This window comes from Sesamum indicum, linkage group LG10, assembly GCF_026168435.1.
Source record: "Sesamum indicum cultivar Baizhima isolate 11 linkage group LG10, ASM2616843v1, whole genome shotgun sequence".
In the NCBI taxonomy this organism is placed as follows: Eukaryota; Viridiplantae; Streptophyta; class Magnoliopsida; order Lamiales; family Pedaliaceae; genus Sesamum; species Sesamum indicum.
The window spans coordinates 17,243,915-17,259,514 of NC_142666.1; the positions used below are offsets into that span (position 1 = coordinate 17,243,915).

At 31.2% G+C, this 15,600-nt stretch overlaps 3 protein-coding genes across 3 annotated transcripts; all 3 read left to right on the forward strand.

Annotated features, from left to right (window-relative positions):
* Positions 1–968: 968 nt before the first annotated feature.
* LOC105171869 (pentatricopeptide repeat-containing protein At4g13650-like) lies at positions 969–2,989 on the forward strand. The gene has a single exon (XM_011093119.3). The coding sequence runs from the start codon at positions 1,007–1,009 to the stop codon at positions 2,837–2,839; it is 1,833 nt and encodes a 610-aa protein (XP_011091421.2). The 5' UTR covers positions 969–1,006; the 3' UTR covers positions 2,840–2,989.
* Positions 2,990–8,005: 5,016 nt separating this feature from the next.
* LOC105172048 (uncharacterized) lies at positions 8,006–8,704 on the forward strand. The gene has a single exon (XM_011093388.2). The coding sequence runs from the start codon at positions 8,056–8,058 to the stop codon at positions 8,470–8,472; it is 417 nt and encodes a 138-aa protein (XP_011091690.2). The 5' UTR covers positions 8,006–8,055; the 3' UTR covers positions 8,473–8,704.
* A 5,493-nt stretch (positions 8,705–14,197) lies between these two features.
* LOC148786747 (uncharacterized) lies at positions 14,198–15,368 on the forward strand. The gene has a single exon (XM_088885542.1). The coding sequence runs from the start codon at positions 14,365–14,367 to the stop codon at positions 15,076–15,078; it is 714 nt and encodes a 237-aa protein (XP_088741668.1). The 5' UTR covers positions 14,198–14,364; the 3' UTR covers positions 15,079–15,368.
* The last annotated feature ends 232 nt before the right edge of the window (positions 15,369–15,600 follow it).

Sequence of the window (15,600 nt, forward strand, 5' to 3'; positions counted from 1 at the left end):
ATATTTTATTTTAATTTTCGTTGCGCGCACACAACAGCTATTATTAATGAGTGACTGTAAATTGAAGGGATAACAAAATTTACCGTTTTGAACTATACACATGTTTATATTTTATCGCCTAAAGATCTTTTTGGTACATAATATATACTTTACTTCATAATAAAAGGAATGTCAAGTAATATTGCACCTAAACAAATCCTAAATATGGAGCAATAATGAAATTTTAAGTATGAAAAATAAATCAATTGCAATAAATAGATCATAGTACATTTTGTCTTGCCGAAATTTATTATTTAAATTTTACACCGTCTTAGTATTTGAAACTATATATTTTTGCATGCTCAACTATATGAGATGTATAATCTTTTATCTTATAAGATGATTCAAATACTTTAATTAGATTGATTGTTGTTATTGAAGAAATGAGTTTATCCATGAAAATATCAACATTCAAGAATGAAAAAACTAACAAAATAGTAACATAATTTTATCACAAGTTAATTAATCATTTGTAAAAAAAAATATCAATTTTTCGGAGATCAAAATATATATTTTATTATATTGTGCGTTCATCAATATACAATACAAATAAATCAAATTCGATATGAGCTGTAGCAAAGAAAAAAACCTCATAGAAATTGAAATATGAAGAAATAGATATACCTAGCTATTTTTCTCTAGCGTTAAAAAATTGATCTAATTGGTAGAGGAAGCGCCGTTAAGATTAATTAGCAAAGTTTGGATTACTATTTTGAGAAATATTTGTCGAAGCAATTTCAAGAATATCTCTAGTAGAACAGCTTCTACAGAAATGTTTCACTAAGAGATTTTATTTTAAATTTTTAATATATATATATATATATTAATGAATATTAATTCCTATTATTTGCATTTTATTCTATAATTTTATTAATTTTTCAAATATTTTAAATAAATCATACATTTATTTTGTATCCCATCAACTTTGAGTTATGGTGGACATGTCCCCTGTGATGATGTTGACAAGATGAGCCCGCGGCTCCCTTCATTTTCCTCACAACACCACGCTAGAAAATCATCCAATTACCTCCTTTCCCGCGCTCTGACCACTCTTTACTTCAAAATAAACTGTTTAGAACACTGTTCCAACACAGTCCCCGTAAATTTAGACCCAAATGTCTCATTGCAAGACCCTGAGGAGGAGTCTCTGCAGAACCCCTACATTCTCAACAAAATTATATCGTCGTGTGCGGAAAAGGGTTGTTTTTCAATTGGAGTTCTGCTTCACGGCCATGTTATTAAGATGGGTTTTCACTCCAATGTACACATCAACACTTCCCTCATAGATATGTACGGGAAATGCGCTGAGGTTTTGTGGGCTCACAGACTGTTCGATGAAATGCCCAACAGGAATGCAGTTACCTGGAATGCTTTGGTTTCTGGGTACGTGACCACCCGTGACCCTCGCACGGCTATTCAGTTGTTTATCAGGATGTTAAGAGAGGGTGTTCCCATGACAGCCTTTGCTGTTTCGGCTGCATTGGTTGCGTGTGCGCAGTTAGAAGATGCTGCGCTTGGAGCGCAAGTGCAGGGCTTGAGTTTGAAAGCAGGGATGGAGTTTAATGTTGTGGTGGGAAGCAGTTTGATTGACATGCATGCAAAATGTAGGAACATGGAGGATTCTGTTAAAGTTTTTGATGGGTTGGTTGATAAGAATGTTGCTGTTTGGTCTTCAATGGTTGCTGGCTATGCACATAATCGGTGCCCCAAAAAAGCGATGATTTTGATTAAAGAAATGTCCTTATCTGGTCTTAAGGCGAATTACGTTACGTACAATAGTTTGTTGAGCTCATTTGGTTGTCTAGATGATTTAAACCATTGCAAGCAGATTCATTGTCGTGTGATTCGGGAGGGCTTGGAGTCTAATGCTCACTTGGCCACTACACTAGTGATTGTGTATTCAGAATGTGGTTGTAGCATAGGTGAGTTATACCAAATTTGCTCCAGTATTACTGAATGGGATCAAATTGCGTGGAACGCTGTTATTGCTGGATTTTCTAATTTGGGAATCGGTGAGGAAGCTCTCATGTGTTTTTCTCAAATGAGACGGGCCGGCTTTGCGATTGACTTCTTCACATTTTCTAGTGTGTTAAAAGCACTGGGGAACAGTTCAGCACTCAACGAAGGAAAACAGACCCATGCTCTGGTGTTCAAGACTGGGTACATTATGAACTTATATGTGCAAAATGGGCTTGTTTCCATGTATGCACGATGTGGTAAGATCGAGGACGCAAAGAAAGTATTTTCTTCAATGGATGAGCATGACTTGATATCATGGAATTCATTGCTTACAGGCTGTGCCCAGCATGGCTATGGTAGAGAAGCTATTCAAATGTTTGAACGGATGAGAGAGAGTGTGATTAAGCCAAATGGTACCACTTTCCTTGCAGCACTCACCGCTTGCAGCCATGTTGGGCTGCTCGACAAAGGCCTAGAGTACTTTGATCTAATGAAACATGACGCCTTCCTTCCACAGGCCGAGCACTACGCCTGCATAGTGGATCTCTACGGCCGTGCTGGATTTCTCCATGAAGCCGAGGCGTTTATCAATAGCATGCCAATTGAGCAAGGACCCTCTGTATATAAAGCTTTGTTAAGTGCCTGTCAAGTTCACGGTAATAAGGAAATTGCTGTGCGTGCTGCCAGAAAGCTCATCAAACTGTGTCCTAATGATCCTGCTATATATGTATTGTTGGCTAATGTGCTGGCAACTGAAGGTAGTTGGAACGATGCAGCCAGTGTTCGCAAGCTAATGTGTGATAAAGGAGTGAGGAAAAAGCCTGGGAATAGCTGGTTATGAATCGAAAATAGGAGTTAGTTTCTTGCCGTTGGACGTAGAAATAGCCTGTTGATCCCATCGGGTTCACCGAGGATCTGGAATTTTGTCGACAACCCCACCCAAATAATATCTATAAATAATATAATTAATTTATTTAGAATTTTTAGCTTCTGTCTGGTTGCCATTTCCATTTGTGTGCCAACGATGCTTAAATCAATTAACAAAGTTGATGCCTCATGACTCTAAAGTCATGAATTCTTACCCTATCAACGTGTTGAAAGTTAGTTTACTTTAATAATTGGTATAATTATTTGATACTGATTATGATAAATGTATGTTTCATATAGCTACTGATTGTTGCCAAATATAAATATTTAATATTAATTATTATAATTGACTTATTCAGAAAAAAAAAAAAAAAAAACAAATACTCCATCATTTTCTCTCCAAATGAAAATTATAAAATAAAGTACGACCAAATCTTAATTTGATGAGTAATCTCCTCAAGAAGTTTGCAGAAAAAACACAAATTACTTGAAAACGAAGTGTTAGTAGTAAAATTTTAGTTACTTATATACACGACTGATAATAATTTTGACATCATCATTTAATATATATACTTAGTCGTTGTGACACACCGTCTACACGTGCATTTAATTAATATTTTTACATTTTAAATTATAATAAAAATATAAATATATAAAACAACAAATTACACTTCAAAATAGAAAGAAGAAACAAAAAACAACTTAAATATTATCACCACAATAAAAGAATTGATGTAGTGGTGCTAAAATGATGTGGAGTTATTTTTGTAAATAATAATAATAATAACAGTAGTGATAATTAATCTTTAAAATTGTATAATTAGTACTATAATTGTCATATTTAAAAATTAGTATGACAGTGTCATTAACTATCGTTTGTGAGTGTAGATAATTCCTTTTAATATTAGTATAGATATGAAATTAATTAAAATTTTAATATTATCATTTAATATATTATTAGCAACATTTTCCTTTTAAGTGGCAAAGCCATATGTGGAGTATAGTATATGAGTGGAAATTATGTGTTAGCAGCGGACGCACTGAATGCAGCTTGCTGTCATCGACTGATAATTGGATACTTCTATTTAATTAAATGCTGGGAATTTTTTGAGAAATACTTCAAAATATTTGCTGAATTCTGAATTTGATATCTTGAAAGTGATATATATAATTATATATAAATATTTTGTAATTTAAGAAATTACATTAGTATTTTTTATATTTGTCCCGTCCAATAAATAGATCTTTTGCTTGTCAAAATTCACTATTAATGTTGTCGATATTAACAAAAAAAACTAATAAATGTTTATATTTATCTTTAATTGAATTACTAAAGAATTTTTGTAGGTCAAACAAATCTTTTCTATCCAAATTACCATGTGTAAATTTAGATATATACAGATAGTTTGATTATAAAAAATTTGTTTGACCTTCATTAGATGAGTGATAAGTCAGGAGGTATATGTAGAATTTTATTCAAATTTTTTCTAATATCGATAAATTTGGTGAACTTTTACTAACAAAATAATTCATTTATTGTACGAAAATAAACGTCATAAGTATTTTATATAACTTTTTTTTTAAATTATAAGAATTCACGTATAATTACGCCAAATTTGGGGAAAGGCAGTTTAAGGATCCCTTCTTCTACTTCGTACTAAAGCAATACAAAACTGAAGAATTTAACTCTAGCAATTAGATTTAAGTATGTCAGTCAGATTATATGTTTTTATAATCTGAAAAAAAAAATTGGAGAGAATATATTTTTTTGTAATAAAAAAAATCTATTTTTAGATATTTAGAGCTGCTGTAAATGATAATTAATGTTTAAAATTTAAACCTTGGATAGAAAGAAACCTACAAAATAATTGTTTTATCAAAATCATTTTCGATCGAACCCAATCAATCGCATAATAAGTGTCATATATTTTTTCATACGATCAATCAATCTCTTTTAACAGTACATCAATTACATAACAAATATATTATATTTATCATATATATATTGATTTAAGTCTGAGAAAATCCAATCCGAGCTCAAATGCAAAATCAGTTTAAACTCTATGGTCCCGTTTATTTCGAGAATTGTATTAAGTGAATGATAGGATTATCCTTTACTAAATAAACGATAAAAAAGTCTTGTATAGTTAGTCAAATGTTTACTTATATGTATTATTGAAACAGGTTAAATTCTATCAAGTATTTACTTTGATGTATCCACATGCTTTAGGTAGAAAAATTATCTTTAAGCCATTGTTAACGAAACTTAATAGACAATAAAATATTATTATTATTATTGTTGTTGTTGTTCTACTATTATTATTTATTATTATTGATTAATCAAATTTCGAGGGTACAATGATCAATCTTGGGACTAATTTTATTACACTTCCCAAGGTAGTAATACTTATTTAGGCATAACAATAATTAGTATAGAGTTTTGGTTTTATACCGGGCTCCCATACAATAAAGTAAACTATGTATTTTAATTTATATTAATTTTTTTATACAGACTTATACATCAATATAAACGAGACCTCTAAGGAGTGAATGTGTGTCACTTTCTACTGTGTAATTAGTGGTTGATGGATCAAATCTTGTGTACAAATAAAGAACATAAATTCAAAATGAAGTTAATGTTGAAGGGAGATTGTTTGGTCATTTATAGCAGGACTAATAAATGTGATCACGTTAAAGGCTTTATGTGAGACGCTGATAAACACTAATTAGAGAAAATGACTATCGACGTTATCATTTTCAATTCTGTACGAATATATTTTTATAATTGGAAAAATTATAATTTTAGTTCTGTAATTTGCGAGGAGTGGATTGGTCCTCTATAAATTAATTTTCGTAATTTAATCATGTCACCATGTAATTTTGGCAATTTTAGTTTTTATATTTTTCGGGCCAATTTAGCTGGAATTTTGAATGTGACTTGCACATGACTCATTTAAATTATAATTAGTCATGTAAATTAAATCGTACAAGAACAAAATTGTCGCTCTCCTAAGTTACAAGATATGCTAACGATCCCTAAGTTACAGAACTAAAACTATTATTTAATTGGTTCATGTACAAGTCACATGCATTTTTCGATTAAATTGGCTGAAAAAGAATTAAAATTGCCAAAATTTTAATGTTATAGGATTAAATTGCGAAAATCGATTAGTGCAGGACCAAAAATGTCATCCCCATAAGTTATAGGACTAAAATATCATTTATTTGTTTTGGCAATTTAATTTTGTAATGTCTTCAATTTGAGATGATTAATTTCAGTTTCGTATCCAAAGTATACCCGTTTTTAGTTTTAGTATCCCAGGTTTTTAAGTCATCAGACTTGACACCCAAAATTTTTAATTTTCGTCCATCTGTGTACCTTCTGTTAGGTTGACTGTTAAAACAAATGGTTAACCCAATTTTGGAGTGAAAATTAGGCGGGATCTTATTTATATAAGATCATGTTTGGTTGTCATTTTATTCAACATACAAAAAAAAAAAAAAATCTATTTTGATTTCAATTTTATAACTGAGGATAATAACATAAAAAAATATATCTATTTAATCCAATTTCTATAAAATACTAATTCAAAAATATCATATTACAACATTTGCATTGTGGCCAAGCAAAAAGAAAAAATAATGTGTTTTTTTCAGTAAAATTGATATTTTTTATATGGATTAAATATATATTTTTTTTAATTATTGTCCTCAATTATGAAATTAAAATCGAAATGAATCAAAATAAAAAAAAGTTTATGTGTTGAATAATGTGGAAGCCAAATATGCCTTTACATAGAAAGATTCCCCGCTTAAATTTCACTCCAAAATTGGATTGACTACCGTTTGTTTTAACGGTCAACTTAACGGAAGGTACTCAGGCGAACGAAAATTAAAAATTTTGGGCACTAAATCTGATGAATTAAAAATCTGGGGTACTTAAATTGAAAAGAGATATACTTAAAAGTGAAATTTTTCTGAAAAACAGGACTCTTTTGCAATCCTACAAAAATAAAAGATAAAAAATTTCAAAATTACAAGAACAAAAATATATTTAAGTCTATATGTATTTACTATTAGTTATTTTATATATAATAATATAAACATATATATTATTTATATAGAATAAAAATATAAATTCGAAATAGTTTAATGTAGATCTTAAATAAGGAATTTGTGATCCAAGGGTTGCTGCTATTTATCATTTATTTATTCTATATTTTTTTAAAATCTAATATTTAAATTTAAAAATCTTAAAATTTGGACCCTTGATTCTTAAAATTTAAAATTTGATAGATGTAAATAATTGATCGCATCCAATGATTACGATTCGTCTAATACAATCAAACGGTTATGAGAAATAAGAGGCATATAAGGAATGTGCAATATTTCAGAAAACAGGAGAGAATATTTAGTCTATTTACTTATCACAAGATATTTTTTGCTTTTTTGCAAAAATACGAAGGATTTTTTGCATTTTATCCCATTTTAAATATCATTACATGAATATTTTAATCAGCCTCTTGACAAGTAATTTTCAAGTGATTAGCATGAACCCACACTATAAAAAAAAAGAATATTAATAACTACAAAAAATTAGATGAGAATACTAAAATTGACACTATTTAATTGTATGTTAAGCGACAAGTATTTTTATTTTATCATTGTAATAATTTTCATAATTTTAATGTGATAATATTTAAGTAAATGTTTGTCCTTAGAAATAAATTAATGATAAAAAAAATTATGACTAAATTTTTCATTATAAATAAATTAGTGACACATGTATAATGATAATGTAGTGACAAAGACAATAAAAATATCACTATAGTTATGTTGTCGCTATAAATATGTATTACTAATTATCTATAGAGACACTTTACTTAATATAAAATTTTTATCACTAATAATTACATAGTGATAAAATTTAAAAAATTATTTAGAATATATCTTTAATGACAATTTTAATTTTTTTATCTTATTATACTTTGATGCGAAATTTCGATGCGAAGAACTTGTGAAAAATCAAGAAATTAATAGTGGTGCTAATGTGAGTATTTGAGGAAGTGGGGGACAATTGAAAACAATAAATTCACCATGTGCAGGTTCTGTGTCATTACTCTTATCACTATAAATACTTCATATGTGATCGTGTTATTCTTGCATGCATATTTAGGGTTTATTTTTGTAATGATAATGGGCTCAATTCCTCGTTCTCTTCTTGGTTTGGTTTTGGTAGTTTTGCTTGTTGATTGTGTGGTTGTTGCTGATGTTAAGGTGGTTGGGAACGATGAGAAGTTCTTGCACAAACCTTTTTTTGGAAAAGGTGTCGAGAGAGGTCTGGGGCATGGAATTTATGGAAAAGAATTTGGTGGAGGAGATGGTTTTGGCGAGGGTGGCGGTGGTGATGGTCTAGGAGGTCTTGGTGGTTCCAGACGTGGAGGCTTAGATGGAGGTGATGGTGGTGCTGGTGTCGGGATAGGCATTGGAGGCAGGGTAGGAGTAGGTGTTGGCATTGGTGGTAGTGGTGGTGGTGCTGGAGGTGGTGGCGGTATCGGCTTCGGTGGCAGTACGGGTGCCGGGGGCGGCGATGGTGGTGGCAACTAATTAGTGCTCTTTGCCATGGTGCACACAAGTGGTAAAGGCTTGGGCTAATTCAAAATGTGGCTTCCACTTTTGAAAGAGCATGTAATGGTATAAATTACAATAATGCATGAGAATGGATTAGTTGCTCAATATTAAGGTACGATGTAGTAAGTCCATTTCTCATGACAAACAATTGTGCACTACTTATAAGTGTGACATTACACCTCTCTATTACTCTTCTTTTCCGACATAATTGGTTGAGAGTAATTTGAAATTCTCCGTTTCAAACTTCACTTATATATTCACGTCCTAATTTTTCTTGTAGTTGATGAAACTCTTAATTTAGCTGTACGTACCCAATGAAATGTTGGGCAAAGATGATCGACAATGAAGGCCACTTTCCAAAATTAGCTGAATATTTATATATTGAAAAAATATAATTTATCCGTCTTTGATATATGAAATAAATAAAAAATTCTATTTTAAAATAATAGTAAATTACACTATATATTTTGAAAAATAAAACAAATTACTCCCAAATACAGACAGTTATTTGCTATTTTGTTTTCACAGAATTTTTTTTGTTTATTTTACATATCACAGGGATTAAATTACATTTAACCATGTGATAATGACCCGCCTTTTTATATCATTGAAGGGGATTCGATTTTAGTAGAGAGAAGAGAAATTATTAGTATTTCATAAAGTTTCTTTACTTTCACTACAAGAAATATTGTTGTTAACTATGGATAATTATCATGGTCAAAAGTAAAAAATCGTGGTATAATTAATTAACCACGACTGTGCATATTAGTCATTAATTATTTTTGTAATGACGCCAAAATATTTGCCATAGTTAAAAATTATGGCAAATATTTTTGACATGGGTAAAACCATAACGAAATCTGATTAATTTTGATCAAAATTTAAGATATAATTGTTGTAACGATCATTGTTAGATATTGATATTCGACATGAATAATCAATTTATTTAAATTAATAATAATTTATTACCTCTTACTTTGAATGGTTCTTGAGAGAGAGAGAGAGAGAGAGAATAATGGCGGGGAACATGAGCTGTGGTGAAAGAGTATATTTGATAATTTTAAATTTTGGTACGAAAATTAATATAATAATGTATTTCTATATTTGTCCTTCACAAATTATTAATTTCACTTTCTTTAAAGGAACTTGAAAATTGATTATACAAATGCCAGGGATAAATTTGTAAAATGCATAAATTTGTAGACACAAAAAGGGGGTACCTTTTATAATTACTATAGATTATGGAAAGAATATATTATTAGTATATAAAATTAATGATTGAAAATACTTTATATGTACGTAAATATATTAAAAAAAATAATTAAAATGATAATGATAGTAAAATATTTTTAGTGACAATACATATATGTATATATAAACATATTATCACTTTCCATTATTTTAAATATTAAAAATAAACCAAAACTTTTAGTATAGTTGTATGCAAATGACTATCATAATAGAAGTAATTTTTTTTTTTATGCAAGAAGTAATTTTTTTTTAAAATATTAGAATATAATGAGATTGAATTATCATATAAATTTCATGTAAGAGACATTAATGTAATACACGATCAAGATGCATAATGGATCAGACTAAGTTAGTCCGGCTTAGGATCGGATCGATCCAATAAAAATATTGATTGATTAGGTCCAAATTCAATTGAAATTGCACTAGTCCAAGTAGGCTTGTTCAACTCGATTACTTGAACCGAATCAAACGACTTTTCAATTAACTAAAAATTTGATACGCCAAAAAATTGTATCGAAATCGAATCGAACTAGCCAATGACGTTCAATTGTAGCCGAACTTTTTCAGTTTGATTCAGTTGAAAATCGATTTTTTTAAGAAGAAAAATACCATTTTTATAATTTGCTCGATTAATTTAAGAATTTTTATGTTTTAAGTTTAAGAGTAAATAGAAATTAAGTTATAATATAATATATATACAAAATAAAAATATTTTTTTATATATGTTAATATATTTTATAAAATTACAATATATATGTATAATATATTTTTCTAACTTGGATTATTTGGTCCGTTTGGTTAACCAAACTAGAAAACCGTAACCGATCGGATGTACCAAATTGTCTTTTAAAAAAAACTGAATATTTAGTTTGATATTCGGTACAATGAAAACTTCGATTTAATCGATTTTCAGCCGATTTATCCAAATTTTGAATACCCGTAGATCCTAGACCGATCCCAAGTATATATTAATACCTTGAACTAGCCCAACGCATTGGCCGTGGTCCTCGGCCAGGTCTACTAAGTCATTTTTTTTAAAAAATTCATGAGGTGTAAATTTTATTTTATTCTTTTAAGTTGACTATTTTAATAAAAAAAATTACACTTTTAAAACTGTAAAAAGTTTTATATTTATTGTTCTACTTATAAATTTTTAGTGTATTAATTCATTAATACTCTTTATTTATTTTTTTAAAATTTGCCCTTTTTGAATTTATTATAATTCAGATTTATCATTGTAAACTTGTTAGTAAAATATTATTTAAGTTTAATAGTCATAACTATTTTTTTTAGTCATAATTTTGATGTAATTTAATTTATTATTTATGTATTTAATATGACAATAATAAGTTTTACTATATGTTCAAGAGACCACCTCAAATTAATTAAAAAAAAGGGGGTACATTTAGGTTTGGTTCGGGTTTCCGGGTCGGTCCATGATTTGGACTTATATTTAAAAATAAACTCAATTCAAACATATTAAAATTCACAAGCTCGCTTTAGGATCAATTATGACAATGGTGAGCCAAACATTTTCAGATTAATTCGTGCCGATCCGACTCACTTCACTTTGAATATACACACACATATGTACGTAACATATGGGTGTAGTACCAAAATGTATACGTGCATATATTCCTATGCGTAAATAATTTAGAAAAGCCTAGATTCAAGTATAATAGAATAAGAAAATGGTTATGGTGTTGGAAGTAAATTAGACTGCAAAAAATTGAATTATTCTACATATTATAATTATTATAATTTAAAATTTATGATAAATTAATATTTTCTACTATGATTAAATAAAATTAGTAAAAAAGTTTAAATTTTGACTATAATTAATTCATATTTTTTATGATTTTAAATATGAAAAAAAATATTTAGTATGATTTTTATAACTGATGCATTCAAAAAACACACGGGTTTAATGGATATGAACTATTGTCCGAAGCAACTGCAAATCCTGAGTGGGGGACCTGCAAAAAAAACATTAGCACTCCGACGCGCAAGTTAGTATTGAATTTGAGATGGAATAAAGTCAAAAAGTAAATAAATATAAATTGAGTATGTTGAATAAAGTCGGTGAAAAGTGTAAGATTACTTGATAATGTGCTTAGAAAATTTTTAGAAAGTGAGAGAAATGGTTTAGAGAATAAGAGAGGTGTGAGAGACGTAAGGGAGACGTCTAGAGAGTGAGAAAAGTATTATGAAGGTGCCTAGGAGAGTGGGGGTGCAAGGAGTTCCAGCCGTCAGGGATGTCCTCCTTGTTAGGGTTGATGTGGTTCTAAGGTAGATGCTGACCTCTGAACTAATGAGGTGCCATGTGAGAGAGTGGGTTGCCACGTATGTGGGCCTTTCAAGCTGAATGTTTTGGACTTTGATCATGGTCCGACTAGGGGGATTTCTTAGGCTTCCTCCCTTCCTTTTGGGCTTCTTGGGCTGTCTAGGGCTTCCTTTGCCAATGTTTTTTTTAGAGGACACTTACCAAGGCCGCCTACCAGGTCTCCTCCTTATAATGTTATGGGCATCTCGTTTCTTTCTTTTTTTAGGGCCGATTAGGTATCTTTGGGCCAGCTTATTTTTATACATATCAATAACTACACCTAATATTCTGGCCTTGCCTAAAAAACAATGGCTAATATTATTAACCATAATTAATTAGCATTCACAATATTTTTTATTTTTAACCAAGAAGTCATATTTTTTCTGGTGTTAATTGAATTGCATATTATTTTTTTTAAAAAAAAAATGAAGAGTACACAACTTTAAAGAAAAAGAAAATTAGAAAAAAGAATGAGGGAAGATAATACTATTTTTTTTTTTTTTCATTTACTCTGCAAAGTTTTTCTGTTGGTACATTATAAAGAGGTTTAAATGCATTTTTTGGTCTCACAATTTAAATTATTTTATGTTTTTGTCCTTCTTACATTAGAGTTCACCTTCTGTGCCAAAAAAATACATGTATATTTTATGTGATCTTTTAAAAATTGGGAGTACTATTCCTAATGAGTCATTTTGTCATCATTCTTGTTCTTTAACTTTTTAGGGTAACATTTGGTCTATATATTTTAAATTTGCGCTATTTCAGTCAATTTTATTTATTTATTTTTTTTTGCAAGAGTTCAGACTTCTCAAGAGTGAGGGTGAACTCCGGTAAAAAAAAATTACAAAAATCGTAAAAATTAAAAAAATACAAGACCAGAATGTTATTCTAAAAAATTAAACAAAAAAAATACCAAATTACCTCAATTATAGGATCAAAAATATATTTCATCATTATAAAGTACCTTGCAACAACAAAAATTTGTTAATTTAATACCTTCTTAATGTCACAATTTTGATTCAATAAATAATAATAAGTCCAAATTGTCCTTCCTTCCCAGTTCCTGCCATAGAAAGCCCCCACCAGTACATAACAACAGTTAAAACGTGGACAAAAAGAACCTACGAAACATATGAATTTTGTTTTGTCTGATCCAAATCAAATTTGATCAAACTCAATCAAATATACATTAACGTGATTAATATTTTTTTTTATAAATTATACATCAATTACAAGATAAATATATTATACTTGTCGTGTAATTAATTCAGTTTCAACTGGAACCAATGATCCGTCCTAGAACTTGCAAGGAGTTAAATGCGTCGCTTTCGACTCAGTCATTGTACTACCTGCGCTGAGATGCAAGTGGGTCGATCGATCACATCTTCTGCGCAAATGAACAACAGAAATTCAAAACGAAGTTAATTTGAAGGGACAATGTTTGGTTGATGCATTTATGAAATTGCAGGACCAATAAATGTGATCACGTTACGGATCTTACCACTAAACCTCTACTTTATGCATGCATGAGACGCGGATAAACACTGATGATCAAGTTGACTCCATCTTATACACTTGTGGATAGGAGCTTAGGACTCCTATCACGAGATATTATCCACTTTAATATTACCTAACTGTGACTATAAAGATCATTAAATTTTATATGTATTCTGCTATATATTAGCATTTTATTTTGAATATCAATACATGAATGTTTGTATCAGATTCTGTTAAAATATTAAATATTGAATAATTTTCGTTTATAATAGTTTAAATTTTTAAATAAAGAGTAGTTGTTTAATATGGTATCAGAGTCTGTTAAAATAAGAGATATTGGATCTAAACCTCTTCGCCATCTATTTATAAAAGAAGATTTCACGTGCGGAGTTTTGCAAGTGAGGGAGCGTGTTAAAATGTTTAATCTGATTAATAGTTCTCCTCTCTATCAATTTAAATTTTTAGATAAGATGATTGTTTGACAGTCTCGTAAGTAATATTTGAGTGTGTAGTATAAACTCGAGAAAGGTTGTGAAATCGCAAAGCGAAGAACTTGAGAAAAATCAGGAAATAAAGGTGCTAATTGTGAGTACTTGAGGAAGTAGGGGACAGTTGAAGACAATAAATTCACTTCAATCATAGACAAAATTCATTTACTTCAACATAAGGGCACGGTTGAGTTTTAGTGGACCTAGCTAGCTACCATGTGGTTCTGAGTTGTTACTCTTTTCACTATAAATACCTCATATGTGATTGTATTATTCTTGCATGCATATGTAGGGTTTCTAATTTTTGTAATGATAATGGGTTCAATTCCTCGCTCTCTTATCGGTTTGGTTTTGGTGGTTTTGCTTGTTGATTGTGTGGTTTTTGCTGATGTTAAGGGAGTTGGGAATGAAGAGAAGTTCTTGCACAAGCCTTTCTTACGTAAACCTTTTCGGGGAAAAGGTGTTGGGGGAGGTTTAGGACGTGGAATTTATAGGAAAGGGTTTAAGCATAGGTTTGGAGGAGGAGGTGGACTTGGTGGTGGAGGTGGTCTTGGAGGGGGTGGTGGACTTGGTGGCGGAGGTGGTCTTGGCGGGGGTGGTGGATTAGGTCATGGCGGAGGATTAGGAGGTGGTGCTGGCGGTGGGCTAGGTGGAGGTGGCGGTCTAGGAGGTGGTGGTGGCCTTGGTGGTGGAGGTGGTTTGGGAGGGGGAGCAGGTGGAGGTGGCGGACTTGGTGGAGGAGCCGGTGGAGGGTTAGGTGGTGGTGCTGGGGGAGGCTTTGGAGGTGGTGCAGGTGGTGGACTAGGAGGAGGTGCTGGTGGTGGTGGTGGCTTTGGGGGAGGAGCAGGTGGTGGTTTGGGTGGTGGTGCTGGAGGAGGTTTTGGAGGAGGTGGAGGTCTTGGGGGTGGTGGTGGACTAGGAGGTGGAGGCGGAGGCGGATTTGGTGGAGGTGGAGGTCTTGGTGGTGGTGCCGGTGGTGGTTTTGGTGGTGGTGGTGGAATTGGAGGTGGGGGTGGCCATTAGTTGGTACTCTTTGTCATGTGCCCAACTAATGTTGTCAAAATGTTGGTAAATGAGAAATTATTGTGATTTAAGTTCACATTCTTTGTCATCTATTATAAAGGCTTGGCCTACTTCAAAATGTGGCTTCCACTTTTGAAGGAGCATGTAATAGATATTACAATCATGCGTGATATTGGCTTACTTGCTTAAAATTAAGGTACGTACGATGTAGTCCATTTCTCATGTGAAGCTTGTATACTATTTATTATGTAACATTTTGCCCTGCAGTAAAAGTAATTTTCTTACCTCCATTACACTACACAATTAATATTCTTTTCCAACTAATTAGTTGAGAATTTGAACTTCTCTTCTTCAAATGGTTCCATCTACAAACTTGAAAAAAAAATACAAAATTCTGCAAAATTGTAAGACCATATATGAGAACCGACGCTTGCCCACTGTCGGAAGAACAAAAAAGTTGGCGACCCTGATTATAGTAATCCAGCATCGTTGCTGTCGTGTGGATATGGAAATAGGACATAA